Source organism: Microcaecilia unicolor, chromosome 4, assembly GCF_901765095.1.
Source record: "Microcaecilia unicolor chromosome 4, aMicUni1.1, whole genome shotgun sequence".
Lineage (NCBI taxonomy): Eukaryota > Metazoa > Chordata > Amphibia > Gymnophiona > Siphonopidae > Microcaecilia > Microcaecilia unicolor.
Window position 1 is genome coordinate 295,946,703 of NC_044034.1, and position 19,998 is coordinate 295,966,700.

General features: G+C 47.0%; 1 protein-coding gene across 1 annotated transcript in view; it reads left to right on the forward strand.

Moving 5' to 3' along the window:
• Window positions 1–19,998, forward strand: part of NPC1L1 (NPC1 like intracellular cholesterol transporter 1) — a 97,046-nt gene that overhangs the window by 51,026 nt on the left and 26,022 nt on the right. Inside the window, exons 11-14 of the mRNA XM_030202494.1 lie at window positions 6,481–6,671; window positions 8,575–8,702; window positions 9,124–9,250; window positions 10,183–10,238. Coding sequence (XP_030058354.1) covers window positions 6,481–6,671; window positions 8,575–8,702; window positions 9,124–9,250; window positions 10,183–10,238 — 502 coding nt within the window. The remainder of the gene's footprint in view (window positions 1–6,480; window positions 6,672–8,574; window positions 8,703–9,123; window positions 9,251–10,182; window positions 10,239–19,998) is intronic.

A 19,998-nucleotide genomic window follows, 5' to 3' on the forward strand; every position in this document is an offset into this window, starting at 1 on the left:
TTGCCCCTGGACTCCCCTGCTGACGACCCTCTCGACTCCCCTTCCCGCCGCCAACCCGCTGTTGCCTACCTTTGCTGGCGGGGGACCCCAACCCCCGCCAGCCAAGCCGAGGTCCTCTTCTTCCTAATCCCGTGCAAGGCTTCGTTCTAGACTCACAGAAACAGAACGAAGTCATCTTGCAAGGCTTCGTTCTGTTTCTGTGAGTCTGACGTCCTGCATGTACAACGTGCAGGACATCAGACTAGAATGAAGCCTTGCGCGGGATTGGGAAGAAGAGGACCTCGGCTCGGCTGGCGGGGGTTGGGGTCCCCCGCCAGCAAAGGTAGGTGACAGCGGGTTGTTGGCGGGGGGGGGGGGGGCAAAGTTGGGGGCGGGGGGGTTGACAATGTCAGGGGGGGGGGTCAAAGTTGGTGGCGGGGGGGATTCAGCAATGGCAGGGGGGGGGGTCGGTGGCACCGGGGGGGGGGGCTGAAATGTGCCCCCTCAGCTTGGGCTCTGGACCCCCCTCCCGCCTAAGTTTGGCTATGCCCCTGCGCCTTTCTGAGGTTTTTGCAACTACATTCAAAGCAGTTTACACATATTCAGGTACTTCTTTTCTACCAGGGCAATGGTGAGTAAAGTGACTTGCCCAGAGTCACAAGGAGCTGCAGTGGGAATCAAACTCAGTTCCCCAGGATCAAAGTCCACTACACTAACCACTAGGCTACTCCTCCACTGCTGTGCTGCTGCTTCCTGATATATATATACATGTTCTGTGGACAGTGGTGAGGGAGTAAATGAGGGAAGTTCACAGTACTGCTGCCTGTGTTGAACCTGTTCTTTGGTGTGTGTGTGTGTGTGTGTGTGTGTGTGTGTGTGTGTGTGTGTGTGTGTGTAAACATATATACACACTCACCCTGTTTCTGGGTCTGGCAGAGCCAGCAGCAGCGTGCAGAGGGGAATATCCCTGCGTGCTGCCTTTTGCTTGCTGCTGCTGCCACAGCCACAGTGAAAACAAGCAGCGGACTGGTGCAGGAACTTCAGCCTGCCTAAAATGAGTGAGCCAGCGGGAGGGGGAAAGTACAGGGAGACAAGAAGGGGCAATGCAGAGTATGGGGAGGCAGGAAGAGATGCGGCAATGTAGAGTATGGGGGAGGAGGGAAGAGATGGGGCAAAGTGGGATATGGGGGGTGGGGAGAGACAGAGCAGTGCAGTCTATGGGGAGGGGAAAAGATGGGGCAATGTAGGATATGGGAGTGGGGAAAGAGAGCAATGCATAATATGATGGAGATATGGCAATGCAGAATATGAGGGGTGAGGACAGGCAGTGCAATGCAGAATATGGGGGGGGGGGGGGGCAATGTAGGATATAGGGGAGACAAGGCAATGTGAGGGGGAATGATTTATATGATTAATCATGAGATTAAAAATTTGGATCAATGTGCAGCCCTGTATACATTATATATATATATATATATACATGTACATATATATATACACACACATACATACATACATACACATACACACATACACATACTGCTCCAATGCAGAGCAAGTACAATATAGGTGGCAGTAGTGCGGTTCCCTCCTCCCCCCCATATATAGATAGATATAGATATTAACAGGGCCACTTTAACCACCTGTGGGAAAAATTTTGTGGATGCCCCCCCCCCCCAGTCCAGTTGCACAGCTTCCTTAGCCCCCTGGCAACCAAGCCACCTCCTGTGAAAAAGAAACATACAAACATAAATGCCCAGAACCATTGTCTAGGCCATACCGCTGATGGCTCTACTGGTCTTGCCTCTTAGAAACAGGAAGCCCACATAAGAAGGGGGCGGGACTAGCAGAGCCATCTGCAGTGTAGCTTAGACAGCAGATCCACACCTTTAGACTGCTTTTTTATTTAGTGGTAGTGGACCAGAGGAGGGGAAGGAAGGAAGATAACTGGACAGAGTGCAGAGATGCCATGGATGGCCCTTACCAAACAGTGAGACTGAAGGCCTGTGAGTGAGTTTTTTCTTGTGGTGCATTTGGAATACAAATTTGGCATGGTGGTGAAAGGGCTGAGGCCATCCTATTGAACACTAATGCCTTCATGTGAACTTAAAAATGGATCTCTGTACCATGGATGACATAAACTCAGTTATTTCAAGCACTTGACCACATACACATCTATGGAAATAATTCTGCTGTATTTAAAGACTCCCTGAAGAGGCAGTGTCTCATAAATTAAACCTAATCCAACACAAGTCTTTTATAAAGACAACCACCTCAATATATATCAGATCCTGCAAAATCTTTTAAAACCTCATCTGATATTATCACAAACTAAAATTACATTAATAGTTTGATGTAATCTCAGTAGGGCCAACACACAATCCCACACTGCAAAAACACACTCAGAACCTTACCATACCATAACAGCACTAACTCCCAAGATTCAAAGAGGACTAGTTTTATCCATGAAAAGACAGCACTGTAGATATTATATTAGGCCCTAAAACACCAATACACTATCTAGTGAGAAAATAGAACAAACAGAACTGCTACATATATCCACCCAGAAACTATTTGCTAGCACTGGGTTAGGCCACATATGGCCTGCCATTAAATTTTATGTGGCCTGGAAGACCATGGGAAGTATACAGAGAAAATGGCCTGCACAAACATCATTAACCATGGTTTTGTGGTCAGTGGAATTGTTGAAAGATACAATGGGACAGGACTTGTTTGATAGTGTCAGCAATTGTTTGGAAATACAGAAATATAGGGTAACAGACTATTCTTGTAACAATTTATATTCATTCAGTCATCATATTGAATTTTGTTGGCAGTGAATTACATGGCACATTTGTTAAATTTCTGTTTGCGGCCCTCTTTGGATAGTACTGGCATTCTTGTGGCCCTCTGTGTATAAAAGTTTCCCACCCCTGTGCTAGCAAAATACTGTACCTTGGTAGCACGCACAAAACACAGACAGACCTTCAACAAATATGAAACAAGGACCACAGATCAGTAATAGAAATTTTAAGGTAAAAGACTGAACTGGAACTTCAGGAAGTCAGATTCTGCATATACAGACAACAGAGAAATAGAAACTAAAATGCAAGATATCAAAGATGTGCATTTCCAAAAGGTGTGAATAATACTTAATGGATCAATTTAAAGAATAATTTAAGTGTGCACATCAGAGGTGTAGCCAGGCCTCAGTTTGGGAGGGGGCATGAGCCCAAAGTTTGTCCCACCTCCCTACTGCTCTCGACCCCCACCATAACCCCACATACCTTGGCTGGCGGGGGTCCCCAAACTCCGTCAGCAGAAGCTTTCCTGCGGTGACATTACGCTGCCTTCCCTGCTTTCCCGCCCCAGTTTTCTTTCTCTTCCCCCCTCCCCCCCCCCCCCCCCCCCCCCCCCCCCGGTGGTCCTCCATACTTCAATTTCACAGACAGTGATAGGCATTAAGGCAGGCTGCTGGTGTTGTGGCCCTTTCACTACCACATCCTGCCTACATGGAAACAGTAAGTTGAATCAGAGTTGGCACAATGCAGCAGCAGAAGGGCCCCAACTCCTCTCCAACCCACCCAGTTATTAAAGTCCACCTTCTAAATTATCCTGCTCTTGTATATAATTAGGTCTGCCTCACCCATTTGGGCAGCGGAAGCCATGGTGTTGCGTTCTCGAGGGCCTTGGCATCTGTCAGGTCCTCGAGGCAGGACTGGAGTTCGTGAGCCCTTGGGCCACTGCCGAGGAGCGGCAGGCAAGACCACCTCGGGACTGGAAACACAGAAGAGCAGTACTGGAACTCTGGACTGGAGTAGTACAAGGCAGGCAACTAGAACAGATGAGACAGGAACAGCTTCACCTGCACCTAGCCACCGTTCCTCTGGAGTTGAGCTCCGAAGTGCAGGCGGCCGGCAGGACTTGCAGGATAAGGCAGGAACTGAAGATCCAGAGGACCCACCCTGGGTCTGGGATACATGAGGGCGACAGGGCACGGAACTAGACTCAGACAGTGTGCTGCTGCACAGCCACTAGCAAGACCCAGAAGACAGACCAAGGAACACAAGGCGTACAGAAGCTAGCAGGAGCAAGAGACTAGGGCAGTAACACACTAGGAAGAACGGGGATCCGGGAATACCCACAGGGTAAACCCTCTAGCTAGGTGGAGACAGGATACAGGAATAATCACCCAGGAAAACACACTAGCCAGACAGATACAGGATTCAGGATATACCCTCAGGATATACAAGCAGGGTAGGCACACAGGCTAGGCAAGGCAGGGTTCAGGGTAAAGAGAGCAAACCAGGAATAACAGGCCAAGGGTCTTGGGCAGGCAGCACAGCAAACAGAGTAACCAGGAAGAACAGGCCAAGGGTCTGAAGCCACAGCCATTCCACACACTGACTGGGGAACTCACAAAGGCTGAGGCTTCGCATACAGACAGAGAACAAACCCGGACAAAGGCTTCACCCCAACCCAGGGTAAGCCAGGAACAGAGGCTTCACCCCAACACAGGATAAGCCTGGAGCAGAGGCTTCACCCCAAACACAGGGTAAGCCAGGAACAGAGGCTTCACCCCAAACACAGGGTAAGCCAGGAAGGACCTGCAGTCCACAGACAGAGGCTTCACCCCAACTCAGGGTAAGCCAGGAAGGACCACAGTCCACAGACAGACAGTGGCAGGGAAGACCCCCCACGGAAGGACAACAGAGACACAGAAAGAAACTGGGCTGGAACCCAGAGAGAGGCTAAGCAGTAGTGCAGCAGACACTTACTAACCTGACCTGGCCTAAGGGCATAACACTTATGCAAAGGCCCTGACTACCAGCACAGCACTTCCTTATGAAGGTTCTCACTGATGAGTCACCAGCAGTAGGACAGAAGCAGGAAGTACACTGACCCCAAAGAGAGGCTTGATACACATAGGAAGTGAGCCCACAGGAAAGACAAACAGGAGCCATCTTGGAAGCTGGCACAGAGCCGGTGGCAGCCATCTTAGATGCTGGCTCCCCAGAGAAGCATAGCACACACAGGTGAGGTCTAGTGAAGCAATCAGCACACAGAGCCAGAGACAAGACTAACACAAAGACAGACAGAAGCCAGCAGAGCTGCTGACCCCCAGAAAGAAGGTAAGGCTGAGGGTGGTCACGGCCACAGACGTGACACATGGGCTCTCTGTACTATCCTAGAGAGAATTGCAAATCCCCTCTAGATGCTTAATTACCCCAATCCTGTATCTGCGCATGGCAGGTCTGCATAGACCAGGCTGTAGCTAGGTCTGTAATTAGAAAGGAACCCAGTATTCAATAGATATAATAAGATAGTTTATTATAATCTTACCAATAGCAGTATAGGCAAGTCAAGCATTCACATAATGGAACCGCATATCATGGTACGTCCTTTCTCTCTCTAGCCTTCTGGAGTCTTCCTTCTCTGTTCTTCTTCTCCTCTTGTCTGATCTAATACCCCTCAAACTGCTGCTTATATACAATTTTGGCCCTATTCATTTCAATGGACCCCAGCTGTCTCAACAGGGCTCCTAGCCCTTATCAGTTGATCAGAATGACTTCATATGTTCCCAAACCTTCCTCTAGCCCCCCTTTGGATGTTCTCACCCGGGGTGCAGCTGACCCAGTACTATCTCTACATAACCATAGCAACTCTTGCTCATGACGTCTTGCAGGTGCCAGTCCCAGAGCAAATGCCCCCTTCCTTTGCCAGCTCAGCACTTGCTACAGTGAAATGTAACTGTGTCAAAGGTGATCACTGATTTTTACAAGCTAGCTCTCTTTTATATCAGAGATGGTTTTGATTTTAAGAAGCCTAGCTCTTATTATGAGCCATTGGCCTGTATTTCACTGAGAGTAGGGGCTAGCATAACCCTTCACCCTACACCTTCCTTCTCTCTTCCCTTACCTAATCTTTGCACATTACTAATTGTATCTAATATCCTGTTATGACTATGTCATAACAAAACTCTGTAAGCCACATTGAGCCTGCAAATAGGTGGGAAAATGTGGGATACAAATGCAATAAATAAAATAAATAAATAATCACTGCTGCTGTCTGCGAAGTGGAAGTATGGAGGACTGTGGGAGGAGGGGGAAGAGAGAGCGGGAGATTCAGGATTCACGGGGTGGGGGACAGAGAGAGACAAATCAAGAGAGAATGAGAGACTGGACTCTGATCTAAACTTACCAATGGGCAAATGTGTGGCTGGATCCCCTCTATGCAGGGGCCTGGGGCAACTGCCTCCTTTGCCCATTGGTAAAAGCGGCCCTGGATATTAATCCATTGCTACTGCCTTTACAGTACCTGCTGTGTCTTGTGCTACACATGTTCTGGGGGGGGGGGGGGGGGGGGGGGGGAGTGTGTGATGTGGGGAAAAAAAGAGGATTGCCCTGCTGCTGAGCTTGATCGGTAGATAAATGGAGAACATTTGTTCCTCATTACCTGTCCTGCTTATGCAACTATTGTATGTGTTTTGTTCTCTCATAGGATTCCTACATGGTGAATTACTTTAAATACCTGAACCAGTACTTTGAGGTTGGGGTACCCACCTACTTTGTGACCATGAGCGGTTATGACTTCTCAAATGTGGAAGGGATAAATGGTGTCTGCTCCAGCGTGGGCTGCAATAATAATTCCTTGACACAGAAGATCCAGTATGCTGTTGAGTTTCCGGAGCTGTAAGTGAGGAGAGGAGATACCACTACAGTACTGAGCTGTGCTAGTGCTCAGGATTGGTAGCTACCTGTCACATCTGGATGCTAGTGTATAGTTCTCAGGTGCCTAACTAGATTCAAATAGACAGGTTCTTCAATAAGGAAATCTCACATATATAGTCTTCAGAATGACATCTTTAACTTTCACGTTCACTTTTATTGATTTTTTAATAGATTTTTTTATATATATATGACCTCAGCAGTGCTCATCGCCAGCAAAATTATTTTTATGGTGATGTAAACAGCACCCACCTCTTCATTGGTTCACTTAATTACATTTCACCATTTTTTTGATTTAGAAATTTTTTCTTATATATATTAATGAACTTTTCTTTTAGATCTTTTTTTCAATTGGACCCAGGGGTTCTACTGTCCTGAGAACTATACACTGACTACAATTGTGGTACCTTTTATGAATCTGATTGAAATAAGCCTTTAACTTAGTATTTTACTGAATACATCTGGATGCTGTCACAAGGATCACCTTTAACTTCTGATGCCCTCAGAATCACAGTGCTGGAATAGCAGATGATCCTGCAGGGCAGACTGAGGTGCATTGTCAGAATTGTATGCATGTAGGGTGGAATTCAGTAAGCGGCACTGAAAGATCCACACAAAGTATTCTACAAGTATTGTATAAAAGGTGCTCTGTACAGAGTTTCCTTTATAGAATAGCACTCAGAGCGGATTCTTACCTACTGAAATCTACTACTACTACTAGTTATCATTTCTATAGCGCTGCTAGATGTACGCAGCGCTGTACACTTGAACATGAAGAGACAGTCCCTGCTCGACAGAGCTTACAATCTAATTAGGACAGACAAACAGAACAAACAAGAGATAAGGGAATATTAAAGTAAGGATGATAAATAAGGGTTCTGAACAAAGTGAATAAGGGTAAGGAGTTAAAAGCAGCATCAAAAAGGTGGGCTTTTAGCTTAGATTTGAAGACGGCCAGAGATGGAGCTTGACGTACCGGCTCAGGAAGTCTATTCCAGGCATATGGTGCAGCAAGATAAAAGGAAACCTGACGTAAATCCCAGCACCCAATGGAGGGCAGGTGTGCGGACAAATCCAAATATTTTATAACATTGCGTCTATTTTCCAGGAATGCCCCGACCCACCCATGCTCCTGCCATGGCCATGCCTCCTTTTGAGTTGTGTGTTATAGAATTTAGGCGCAGCTGTTAGAGAATAGTGACTAGGCCAGATGCAAAAGCAAATACAAATTGATGCTAATTAACTGTAATTATTGATTAACACCTTGTTAACTCATTAATTTGCGCATGCATCTGGCCCACGCACCCAAATCTGCGTTCCCAACTTTGGGCGACCTTTAATCCAGAGGTCAGTGTCTTGGAACTGGAATAGCAGGGTATAACAGACTGAAGATATAAGCTAGGCACCATAACCTATCAGCATAGACCATTATTAAAATGGTCTTAGGGAAATTCCACTGCTTATTTCTGGGATAAACAGCATAAAATATTTTGTACTTTTTTGGGATCTTGCCAGGTATTTGTGACCTGGATTGGCCACTGTTGGAAACAGGATGCTGGGCTTGATGGACCTTTGGTCTGTTCCAGTATGGCAATACTTATGTACTTAGCAATAAACCACCACCAAAGAAGCTATTAAAGCAAAATATACCAGAAATATACAGGAAGCAGAAACACTAAACAAATTCTAGCCACAGTAAAGCAGTTAGATATGCAGAAATGAACCAGTGAAAAAATGATCTTGGGAGCTCTTTCTGTAATGTAATGCAAAGTTCATCAGTCAGAGGCAGCAGGCATGCTGCTACCTACTAAGCAATAAGGCAGGGGATGCAGAGGTTTGACTAAGCACTGTTGTACTCCTCCTGCAGGTCATACCTGAAAATCCCAGCCTCTTCCTGGGTGGATGACTTCATAGACTGGTTGAATCCCATGTCAGACTGCTGCCGTTTATATCTCATTGGTCCTAACAAAGACCAGTTCTGTCCATCCACTGACAGTAAGTAACATCCAGAGGTGGCATAAGCCTTTTTGGTTGTGACCTGGAATGTTTAGAGTTGAGGGGAGAGAGACATGAATCTGATGTTCTGGTTGGCTGATCACCGATATTCTATTGACCTCTGCATTTCCATTGCCCTACTAGTAAGGTTATCTCCAGTAAACAGCACATCCATCTGATCAGTTCTGAGATACAATCACCACTGGGGGAAAAGGAGTGACAGCTGTCCCCTTCACAGATTTTCTAAGATTTATTAGCAAACTGCCAATGCATTGTTTTTTAATAAAATGCATAGAACCATCTGCCCTATTAAGAAATTATGTCTGATTTATGGCTTCTTATAGGCAATGTTTCCCCCATATAACTGTATTTTAATGCAGCAAGTGTGACTCCTACACCTTAATCCTCTGTTTCCTTGCAGCCTCTCTGAACTGCATTAAGAAGTGCATGAAGGTATCCAACGGCATTGTGCGACCCAACATAGATGAGTTTAACAAATACTTACCCTTGTTCCTTGAAGATCTGCCCAACCTGAAGTGCCCGAAGGGGTAGGTCAATAATGGAGGCCTGATCAGACTGCAGGAAACCCACACTTAAAGGAGAACCATGGTGGCTTCCAGTTTAAAGCAGATTATTATCCTGCGCTTGCTCGAATTTTCCACTGAATATATTACTAGCTGGCCACCTAGATCAGGACAGGGAGTAATTGCTTTGTGCCACAGCAGTCAGTGGACAGAACTCATCACCAAAATTGAGGCTTCTGGCCATAGGGATTCCAGGTGGCTCAGCTTTTTTTGCCAATAGGTGGATCCATCCTTGGTTTTACCTCTTGCCATGCATGAGTGCAGTTACTGCTTTACTTAGGGAAATCAGACCTACAGAACATACATAGTAGAGGGTAAACCTAGGAGCAGAAAAACCTGTCTGTGACATGGAATCAGCTGGCAGCAGGGAGCCATCTTCAATGAATGCTAGCTCAGGACCTGCCTAAATGAAAGTATGGATTTATTATATTTAACTCACACACCACCTTTCTCAGTGTATCTCAAGGCAAGTTACATTCAGGTACAGGATAAATCTAAAGCTTTTCATTCATCTAGATGGGCACTTTCACCTGATGGGACCATAAGTCACGCCCACTCTAAGCCCTCCCCCTTAATTTGAAACTTTAGCCTTGTTCATATTTTGTTTTGAATTACATTTTGGTAACTACGTTGTAGTTTTTTTCTGCATTTGTTGTTAACTGTTTGGATTGGCTCTAGTTAAGCAGTATATAAATTTTTAAAATTGTCTGTGAATGCCTCTGTTATCAGCAGTGCTCAGAGGGGAGTCACATCCTTCATTTGTTGGGCAAATAAGAACCTGGCACCTATGAAAGGTTCTGGAAAGCACTAGACTATTTCATTCGTGTGTGTGCATGTGTGTGTGTATTTTCTCCTGTTGCCGTCATGCATCTGACTTCTTGTCTTTGTCTTTGTAGGGGACTGGGGGCCTATGATGGATCAGTCAAGAGAGGTGACAATGGAGAAATCATAGGTAAAAAAATTTTTAAATGTCCTACCTCATTTGGTTCTCTCAGAAATAGTTTTAGCTATCCGATCCTCATTGGCACTCAATAAAAGGAATTTGCAAAATTAAAAGGATAAGCTCTGCTTATTCAGAGGCCATTTTATTATCCTGTGAGCTCAGACCATGTATACCATGGTTGTAAAACCCTCAATTTTCTATTTTTTGTATTAATAGCCACATGCTAATGTTGCCATTAGTACACAGCCGTTTTTTTAAATTACTGTGTAAGCACTTGCCACCATCCATTCTGTAGGCTGTAAGGGCTCACACGGTATTTCTGCACTAACCAGTTCACACACACTAATGTGGATGCACTAACTGCTTAGCATAGGAACATCCACTCTCCGTCCCCCTGAAACACCCCCTCAATATATATATACAGTGGTGGAAATAAGTATTTGATCCCTTGCTGATTTTGTAAGTTTGCCCACTGACAAAGACATGAGCAGCCCATAATTGAAGGGTAGGTTATTGGTAACAGTGAGAGATAGCACATCACAAATTAAATCCGGAAAATCACATTGTGGAAAGTATATGAATTTATTTGCATTCTGCAGAGGGAAATAAGTATTTGATCCCCCACCAACCAGTAAGAGATCTGGCCCCTACAGACCAGGTAGATGCTCCAAATCAACTCGTTACCTGCATGACAGACAGCTGTCGGCAATGGTCACCTGTATGAAAGACACCTGTCCACAGACTCAGTGAATCAGTCAGACTCTAACCTCTACAAAATGGCCAAGAGCAAGGAGCTGTCTAAGGATGTCAGGGACAAGATCATACACCTGCACAAGGCTGGAATGGGCTACAAAACCATCAGTAAGACGCTGGGCGAGAAGGAGGACAACTGTTGGTGCCAAAGTAAGAAAATGGAAGAAGTACAAAATGACTGTCAATCGACAAAGATCTGGGGCTCCACGCAAAATCTCACCTCGTGGGGTATCCTTGATCATGAGGAAGGTTAGAAATCAGCCTACAACTACAAGGGGGGCACTTGTCAATGATCTCAAGGCAGCTGGGACCACTGTCACCACGGAAAACCATTGGTAACACATTACGACATAACGGATTGCAATCCTGCAGTGCCCGCAAGGTCCCCCTGCTCCGGAAGGCACATGTGACGGCCCGTCTGAAGTTGCCAGTGAACACCTGGATGATGCCGAGAGTGATTGGGAGAAGGTGCTGTGGTCAGATGAGACAAAAATTGAGCTCTTTGGCATGAACTCAACTCGCCGTGTTTGGAGGAAGAGAAATGCTGCCTATGACCCAAAGAACACCGTCCCCACTGTCAAGCATGGAGGTGGAAATGTTATGTTTTGGGGGTGTTTCTCTGCTAAGGGCACAGGACTACTTCACCGCATCAATGGGAGAATGGATGGGGCCATGTACCGTACAATTCTGAGTGACAACCTCCTTCCCTCCGCCAGGGCCTTAAAAATGGGTCGTGGCTGGGTCTTCCAGCACGACAATGACCCAAAACATACAGCCAAGGCAACAAAGGAGTGGCTCAGGAAGAAGCACATTAGGGTCATGGAGTGGCCTAGCCAGTCACCAGACCTTAATCCCATTGAAAACTTATGGAGGGAGCTGAAGCTGCGAGTTGCCAAGCGACAGCCCAGAACTCTTAATGATTTAGAGATGATCTGCAAAGAGGAGTGGACCAAAATTCCTCCTGACATGTGTGCAAACCTCATCATCAACTACAGAAGACGTCTGACCGCTGTGCTTGCCAACAAGGGTTTTGCCACCAAGTATTAGGTCTTGTTTGCCAGAGGGATTAAATACTTATTTCCCTCTGCAGAATGCAAATAAATTCATATACTTTCCACAATGTGATTTTCCGGATTTAATTTGTGATGTGCTATCTCTCACTGTTACCAATAACCTACCCTTCAATTATGGGCTGCTCATGTCTTTGTCAGTGGGCAAACTTACAAAATCAGCAAGGGATCAAATACTTATTTCCACCACTGTATATATATATATATATACACAGTAAAGTCTCAATTATATGACATAAATGGGACCAACCCATTGTCAAATAAATGAAATATTGGATAATAAGGAAAACAATGGTAACCCCTCAAACAATGAAGAAACAAATGCAGTAAAAGCACGGTCCCAGCTCACAAGGGTGGTAAAAGTAGGGTCCCTCCCATGTTTGGAAAATGGAAAGAGAAGACTTTTGACATCACCGGTGCTTGATGGTCAAATCAGTGAAGGTCAGATAATCGAGACTGTATTATATATATATATATATATATATATATATATACTAGTAAAAAAGGCCCATTTCTGACACAAATGAAATGGGCGCTAGCAAGGTTTTCCTCGGAGTGTGTATGTTTGAGAGAGTGTATGTGAGAGTGACTGTGTGTGAGAGAGAGAGAGTGAATGTGCGAGTGTGTGGTGTGTGAGAGAGAGAGTGAGTCTGGGTGCGAGTGTGTCTGTGAGAGAGAGAGTGTGTATGTGAGAATGAGAGTGTGTGTATGTGAGACACAGTGTGAGAGAGAGAGAGTGTGTTTCACACAGATACAGTGTGTGCGAGAGAGAGTGTGTGTGAGACACAGACTCTCTGTGAGACTGAGTGTATGAGACCAAGAGAATGTGTGAGTGACTGTGTGACACATAGAGAGTGAATGTGATACAGTGTGAGACATAGAGTGCGTGAGAGACAGTGAGTGAGAGTGAGAGAAAGACATTGACTGTGAGAGAGAGAGAGTGTGTGTGTGTGTGTGAGAGAGAGTGTGTGTGTGACAGAGATACCACCCCCCCCTCTCGCTCTCTGGTGTCAGCCCCCCCCCCCCTCTCTCTCTGGTGTCTGAGCATTACTGTGCAGGACGCTGAGCTCTGGCTATGCTTCAAGGTACTGACCAATCCTATTTAATAGAATGCACCTCCAACATTCTGAAGCCGAGAAACCTCGTGTGGTTGGTCACTTCTGCTTGTGACGAACCCAGAAGTACGTGATGTCAATTCAGGAGATGGATACAGAGAGCAGGAATGCCTCAGCCATGCAGTCAGCTTCAGAATGTTGGAGGTGCGTTTTATTATATAGGAGATAGATAGATAGATAGATAGATAGATAGATAGATAGATAGATAGATAGATAGATAGATAGATAGATAGATAGATAGATAGATAGATAGATATATTAATGCGTGTATATTTGGCAATTACCTCAGGATGTCTGAGAATGTCCCATGGTACACCATTTTAAGGTGCTTTAGGTGCGCATTAGCACCCAACTCCTTACTACTACTACTTATCATTTCTATAGTGCTACTAGACGTACAGCGCTTCATACTAAACATACATATAAGATACAGTCCCTGCTCAACAACACAGACAAACAGGACAAAGACGGGATTAAGGAATTACTTGTGGTGGGAATGATAAAACAGATATGGGTACTGAACAAGTGAATTGAATTTAGGAGTTAAAAGCAGCACCAAAAAGGTTAGATTTCCTCAGTTTTATAGCCAAGACGTTCACGCGAGTGATCCGTAAAACATTTTAATACAAAGGTCTTTTTCAAGACCACTGCAAAACAGTCTTCAATTTCCAGTATTGCTTTAATCTGGATCATCGCCATTATTCTCCACTCCGGTATTTAGACTCCTGATGTAGGCCTTTTGGCCGAAACACAACGTTGTGTTGAGTCAATATATTGAGTAATAAAATTTGGTTCATCTCCACTCTGGGACTCCTGGTTCTTTACCCACTGCCTTGTTGTATTGTGATTATCCGTGGGACTTCGTTGAGTTGTTTGAGGATTCTCTATAGATTTGAATACAGCCAGCGATGGAGCTTGACATTCTGACTCAGGAAGTCTATTCCAGGCATATGGTGCAACAAGATAAAAGGAACAGAATTTGGAGTTGGCAGTGGAGGAGAATGGTACAGATAAGAGACATTTATCCATTGAATGGAGTTCCTGAGGAGGAGTGTAGGGAGAGATAAGAGTGGAGAAGTACTGAGGAGCTGCAAAGTGAATGCACTTGTAAGTCAATAAGAGGAGTTTGAACTGTTTGAGGAAACAGATAGGAAGCCAATGAAGTGACTTGAGGTGAGGGCTAACATGAGCATAGCGACAGAGGCAAAATATAAGTCATGCAGCAGAATTTTTAATGGATTGTAGGGAAGAGAGATGGCTTAGCGGGAGACCTGTGAGAAGCAAGTTGCAGTAGTCTAAGGGTGAGGTGATAAGAGTGTGGGCAAGGGTTTTGGTAGTGCTCAGAAAGGAAGAGAAATAAACAACAGGTTAAAGCAGTCTGTTGGATATGTGCAGAAAAAGAGAGGAGTCAAAGATGACCCCAAGGTTATGAGCTGATGAGATAGGGAGGATGAGAGTGTTATCCACAGAGTTAGAGAATGGGGGAAGAGGAGAGGTAGGATTAAGAGGAAAGATAAGAATCTCAGTCTTGGCCATGTTTAGTTTCAGATGGTGGTGATACATCCTGGCAGCAATGTTAGACAGACAGTCTGAGACTTGGGCCTAGATTCCTGCTGAAATTTCTGGTGTGGAGTGGTAGATCTGGGAGTTATCAGCATAAAGATCATACTGAAAAACCATGTGAGGAGATCAGAGCACCAAGGGAATAAGTATAGATGGAGAAAAGAAAAGATCCCAAGACAGAGCCCTGAGGTATACCAACTGATAGAGGGATAGAAGTGGAGGAAGATCCACCCGAGCATACACTAAAAGTGTGATGGGAGAAATATAGAAAAATGAAGGGAGAAAAAGAACGAACAGAGCCCAGAAAGCCAAGTGAAGACAGTGTATCAAGGAGTAGGTGGTAATCAACAGTGTCAAAAGCTTCAGGTAGATTAAGAAGGATGAGGATAGAATAGAGACCTTTGGATCTGGCCAAGAACAGATCACTGGAGTCTTTAGCAAGGGCTGTTTCAGTTGAATGTAGAGGGCGAAAGCCAGATTGAAATGGATCAAGAATACCTTGAGATGAAAGAAAGTCAACCAAACACAGTGCTTACTTTTGTTTTGGCACCCAGTTTATGGAACAATCTTCTTCTTTTGATTACATCAGAGTCATCTTACAGACAATTTAGAGCTAGTTTGAAAACTCATTTTTTTTTCTTATAGCTTTTGAGGATGCTGGAACATTGGACAGTGAGTGGCAGTAGCATTGCTGTGAATGTTAGTTTGATTGATGTCTTCAGAATAGATTCTATCTTCTTGAACAACTGTGTCTATCCTGTATCTACTGGAGTTCTAATTCATGTTTCATATATTTTAACTATGTACATCACTTTGATTTAGCCTTGGCCAAGACTGGCGATTCATCAAGTTTTTAAATAAACATAAACTTAAAGACAACGGCAGTGAACAGCATGTTCAAGTAACTTGGATAAGAAAGAGAAGAGAGAGATGAGGCGATAGTTGGAAGAGCAGGTAGTATCCACTGAAGGTTTTTTTGAGGAGTGGTGTAGCTATGTCATGTTTGAAGGCATCAGGAACAGTTACAGTGGAAAGTGAAAGATTGAGGGTATGACAGACAGAAGGGATGACAGTAGGATAGTGCTGAGTAGATGGGTGGGAATAGGATCAGTGAAACAGGTAATCAGTTTGGAGCATTACGAGGATCATATATAATTTTACGATTGTGCTGATATTGAGTCTGAATTGCTACTTTCGGTTTTTTAAATTATTCCGTGCTCATGTAAAGTTCATATATTACATCACATCCAACAGTGTGCTCTCAGATATGGGTGAAGCAGACATCCGTTTTAATCAAGGGTTGCAATGTGTAACATTTAAAAATTATAAATGGATTTGCTCTGCCTTTTTATGTTGCTTGAGCAGCTATGATATAGTCTTTGAGTTCTTCTGGAGGATTTATAGATAGATATGATTACAACATGCAGCCAACTTTGGGTGGAAACAAAGCTGCTGAGTCTCTAATGAATGTGACTTCTAATTTTCTCTGTTGGCCATCATTTCTGAAGAAAATAAAATTCATTTGCCAGCATAGTGAAAGGTGGTCAGCAGGAGAAAAAACAGAGAGTAGCAAAGAAAGAGAAGTGGAGATTTATTCAGTGTCTAACCAGGATTCTCCCCGAGGACAAGCAGGCTGCTTGTTCTCACTGATGGGTGACGTCCACGGCAGCCCCTCCAATCGGAACACTTCCTAGCAAAGTTCTTTGCTAGTCCTCGCGCGCCGATGCGCACCGCGCATGCGCGGCCGTCTTCCCGCCTGAACCGGCTCGTGCCGGCCAGTCTTCTTTTGTCCGCGCTCGGTACGGTCGTGTTTCGCCGTTCGCGCCCCAAAGTTGACCTCGCGCGTCGTTTATCGACTTCGTTCTTCAAAAAAAAAAAAAAAAAAAAAAAAGGTGTCGGAAGGAGACCTTTATGGTTTTCTCCCTTCCCATACTTCCAGTTTTGCCCCGGTAAGTTTTCTTTCGTCGTCGGGGTAGGCCCTATTAGGCCTCGGTCGAAGTTTTTCTTCCCCCTATTTTTGTGGTGCCATTTTCGCCATTTCGAGTTTTGATCTCGCCGGCGCGATTTTTCCGCCCATGACATCGAAGTCTTCCAGCGGCTTCAAGAAGTGCACCCAGTGCGCCCGGGTAATCTCGCTCACTGACAGGCACGCGTCGTGTCTTCAGTGTTTGGGGGCTGGGCACCGCCCTCAGGCCTGTAGTCTGTGTTCTCTTTTACAAAAGCGGACTCAGGTAGCGAGATTAGCCCAGTGGAACGTTTTGTTCTCGGGCTCTTCGTCGGCATCGGCATCGGGAGTATCGACTGCTTCGACGTCGTCGGCGCCCGGACCTTCATCCTCGCCCCCGATTGCATCGAGGCATCGACCCTCTGCATCGGGGCGACATCGGAGGGCTGCGTCGGCGTCGGTGGTATCGAGACCTCCTCGTCTGCTGATGTCGTCGGACGGTGGTGCTTCGTCTGGAGTGCAGGTGAGGGCTGTCCATTCCCCTGCTGGTGGCGGTGAGCCTTCGGGTGGGTCTCCCCCTACCCTGAGGGCTCCTGCGGTACAGCCCCCCGAGACCGACCTTCTTCTGCCTCGGCCCCGAGGAAGAGACGGCTGGATTCTACGTCCTCCTCGTCGGTGCCGGGAAGCTCCGGTGACATGCTTCGTTCCAAAAAATCGAAGAAGCATCGTCACCGGTCCCCTTCCCGTGTCGGCACCGAGAGCTCTGGGTCGCCGAGGGAGTCGGCACCCAGTAAGCATCGGCACCGAGAGGACCGCTCGCCCTCTGTTCAAGAGGTGTCGATGCGCTCCCCTTTGGACAGCCCGGAACAGCCTCCATGCCCGGAACAGGTTCTGACATCGACTCCTGCATCGGCTTCCATGTCTTTTTCTACAGCCGCTCTGCACGAGAGCCTCCGGGCCGTTCTCCCAGAGATCCTGGGGGAGCTGTTGCGCCCTACCCCTCCGGTACCGGGGGTGCTTGCGCCACCGGTACCGTCGAGCCAGGCGCCGGCTGGCCCATTGTCCGGGGTGAGGTCTCCGACATCGGTGCCGCTTGCGGTACCGAGTGCGGTAGCCTCCCAGGAAGGCTCCCCGACCACGTCGGCGGAGGGAGCTTCGCCGGTGTGGGCGAGGGAGTCTACCTCTCGACGCTCCCACCGTGGCCGTGGTTCCACGGAGTCGAGCCTGGCACGGTTGCAGACACAGGTCCGTGAACTTGTGTCTGACACCGATGGTGAGGCCTCGTGGGAAGAGGAAGAGGACATCAGATATTTCTCTGACGAGGAGTCTGAGGGTCTTCCTTCTGATCCCACTCCCTCTCCTGAAAGGCAGCTTTCTCCTCCTGAGAGCCTGTCTTTCGCTTCCTTTGTCCGGGAGATGTCTACGGCCATCCCTTTCCCGGTGGTTGTGGAGGACGAGCCCAGGGCTGAAATGTTTGAGCTCCTGGACTATCCTTCTCCACCTAAGGAAGCATCCACAGTACCCATGCATCATGTCCTCAAAAAGACATTGCTGGCGAACTGGACCAAGCCTCTAAGTAATCCCCACATTCCCAAGAAGATCGAGTCCCAGTACCGGATCCATGGGGACCCAGAGCTGATGCGCACCCAGTTGCCTCATGACTCTGGAGTTGTGGATTTGGCCCTAAAGAAGGCCAAGAGTTCTAGGGAGCATGCTTCGGCGCCCCCGGGCAAGGACTCTAGAACCTTGGACTCCTTTGGGAGGAAGGCCTACCATTCTTCTATGCTCGTGGCCAAGATTTAGTCCTACCAGCTCTACACGAGCATACACATGCGGAACAATGTGCGGCAGTTGGCGGGCTTGGTGGACAAGCTCTCCTCTGAGCAAGCCAAGCCATTTCAGGAGGTGGTCAGGCAGCTGAAGGCGTGCAGAAAATTCCTGGCCAGAGGGGTGTATGACACCTTTGATGTTGCGTCCAGGGCCGCTGCTCAAGGTGTGGTGATGCGCAGAGTCTCATGGCTGCGTGCCTCCGACCTGGAGAATAGAATCCAGCAGCGGATTGCGGACTCGCCTTGCCGTGCGGATAATATTTTTGGAGAGAAAGTCGAGCAGGTGGTAGAGCAGCTCCACCAGCGGGACACCGCATTCGACAAGTTCTCCCGCCGGCAGCCTTCAGCCTCTACCTCTACAGGTAGAAGATTTTTTGGGGGAAGGAAGACTGTTCCCTACTCTTCTGGCAAGCGTAGGTACAATCCTCCTTCTCGACAGCCTGCGGCCCAGGCTAAGCCCCAGCGCGCTCGCTCTCGTCAGCAGCGTGCGCCTCAGCAAGGCCCCTCGGCTCCCCAGCAAAAGCAAGGGGCGAGCTTTTGACTGGCTCCAGCAGAGCATAGCCGACATCCAAGTGTCAGTGCCGGGCGACCTGCCAGTCGGAGGGAGGTTGAAAGCTTTTCACCTAAGGTGGCCTCTCATAACCTCCGACCAGTGGGTTCTCCAAATAGTCCGGCAAGGATACACCCTCAATTTGGCTTCCAAACCTCCAAATTGTCCACCGGGAGCTCAGTCTTACAGCTTCCAACACAAGCAGGTACTTGCAGAGGAACTCTCCGCCCTTCTCAGCGCCAATGTGGTCGAGCCCGTGCCATCCGGGCAAGAAGGGCTGGGATTCTATTCTAGGTACTTCCTTGTGGAAAAGAAAACAGGGGGGATGCGTCCCATCCTAGACCTAAGGGCCCTGAACAAATATCTGGTCAAAGAAAAGTTCAGGATGCTTTCCCTGGGCACCCTTCTTCCCATGATTCAGGAAAACGATTGGCTATGCTCTCTGGACTTGAAGGACGCCTACACTCACATCCCGATACTGTCAGCTCACAGACAGTATCTGCGATTTCAGCTGGGCACACGTCACTTCCAGTACTGTGTGCTACCCTTTGGGCTCGCCTCTGCGCCCAGAGTGTTCACGAAGTGCTTGGCTGTAGTAGCAGCAGCACTTCGCAGACTGGGGGTACACGTGTTCCCATATCTCGACGATTGGCTGGTGAAGAACACATCCGAGGCAGAAGCCCTGCAGTCCATGCAGATGACTATTCGCCTCCTGGAGCTACTGGGGTTTGTGATAAATTATCCAAAGTCCCATCTTCTCCCAGTGCAGAAACTCGAATTCATAGGAGCTCTGCTGGATTCTCGGACGGCTCGCGCCTATCTCCCAGAGACGAGAGCCAACAACTTGTTGTCCCTCGTCTCGCGGGTGCGAGCGTCCCAGCAGATCACAGCTCGGCAGATGTTGAGATTGCTGGGCCACATGGCCTCCACAGTTCATGTGACTC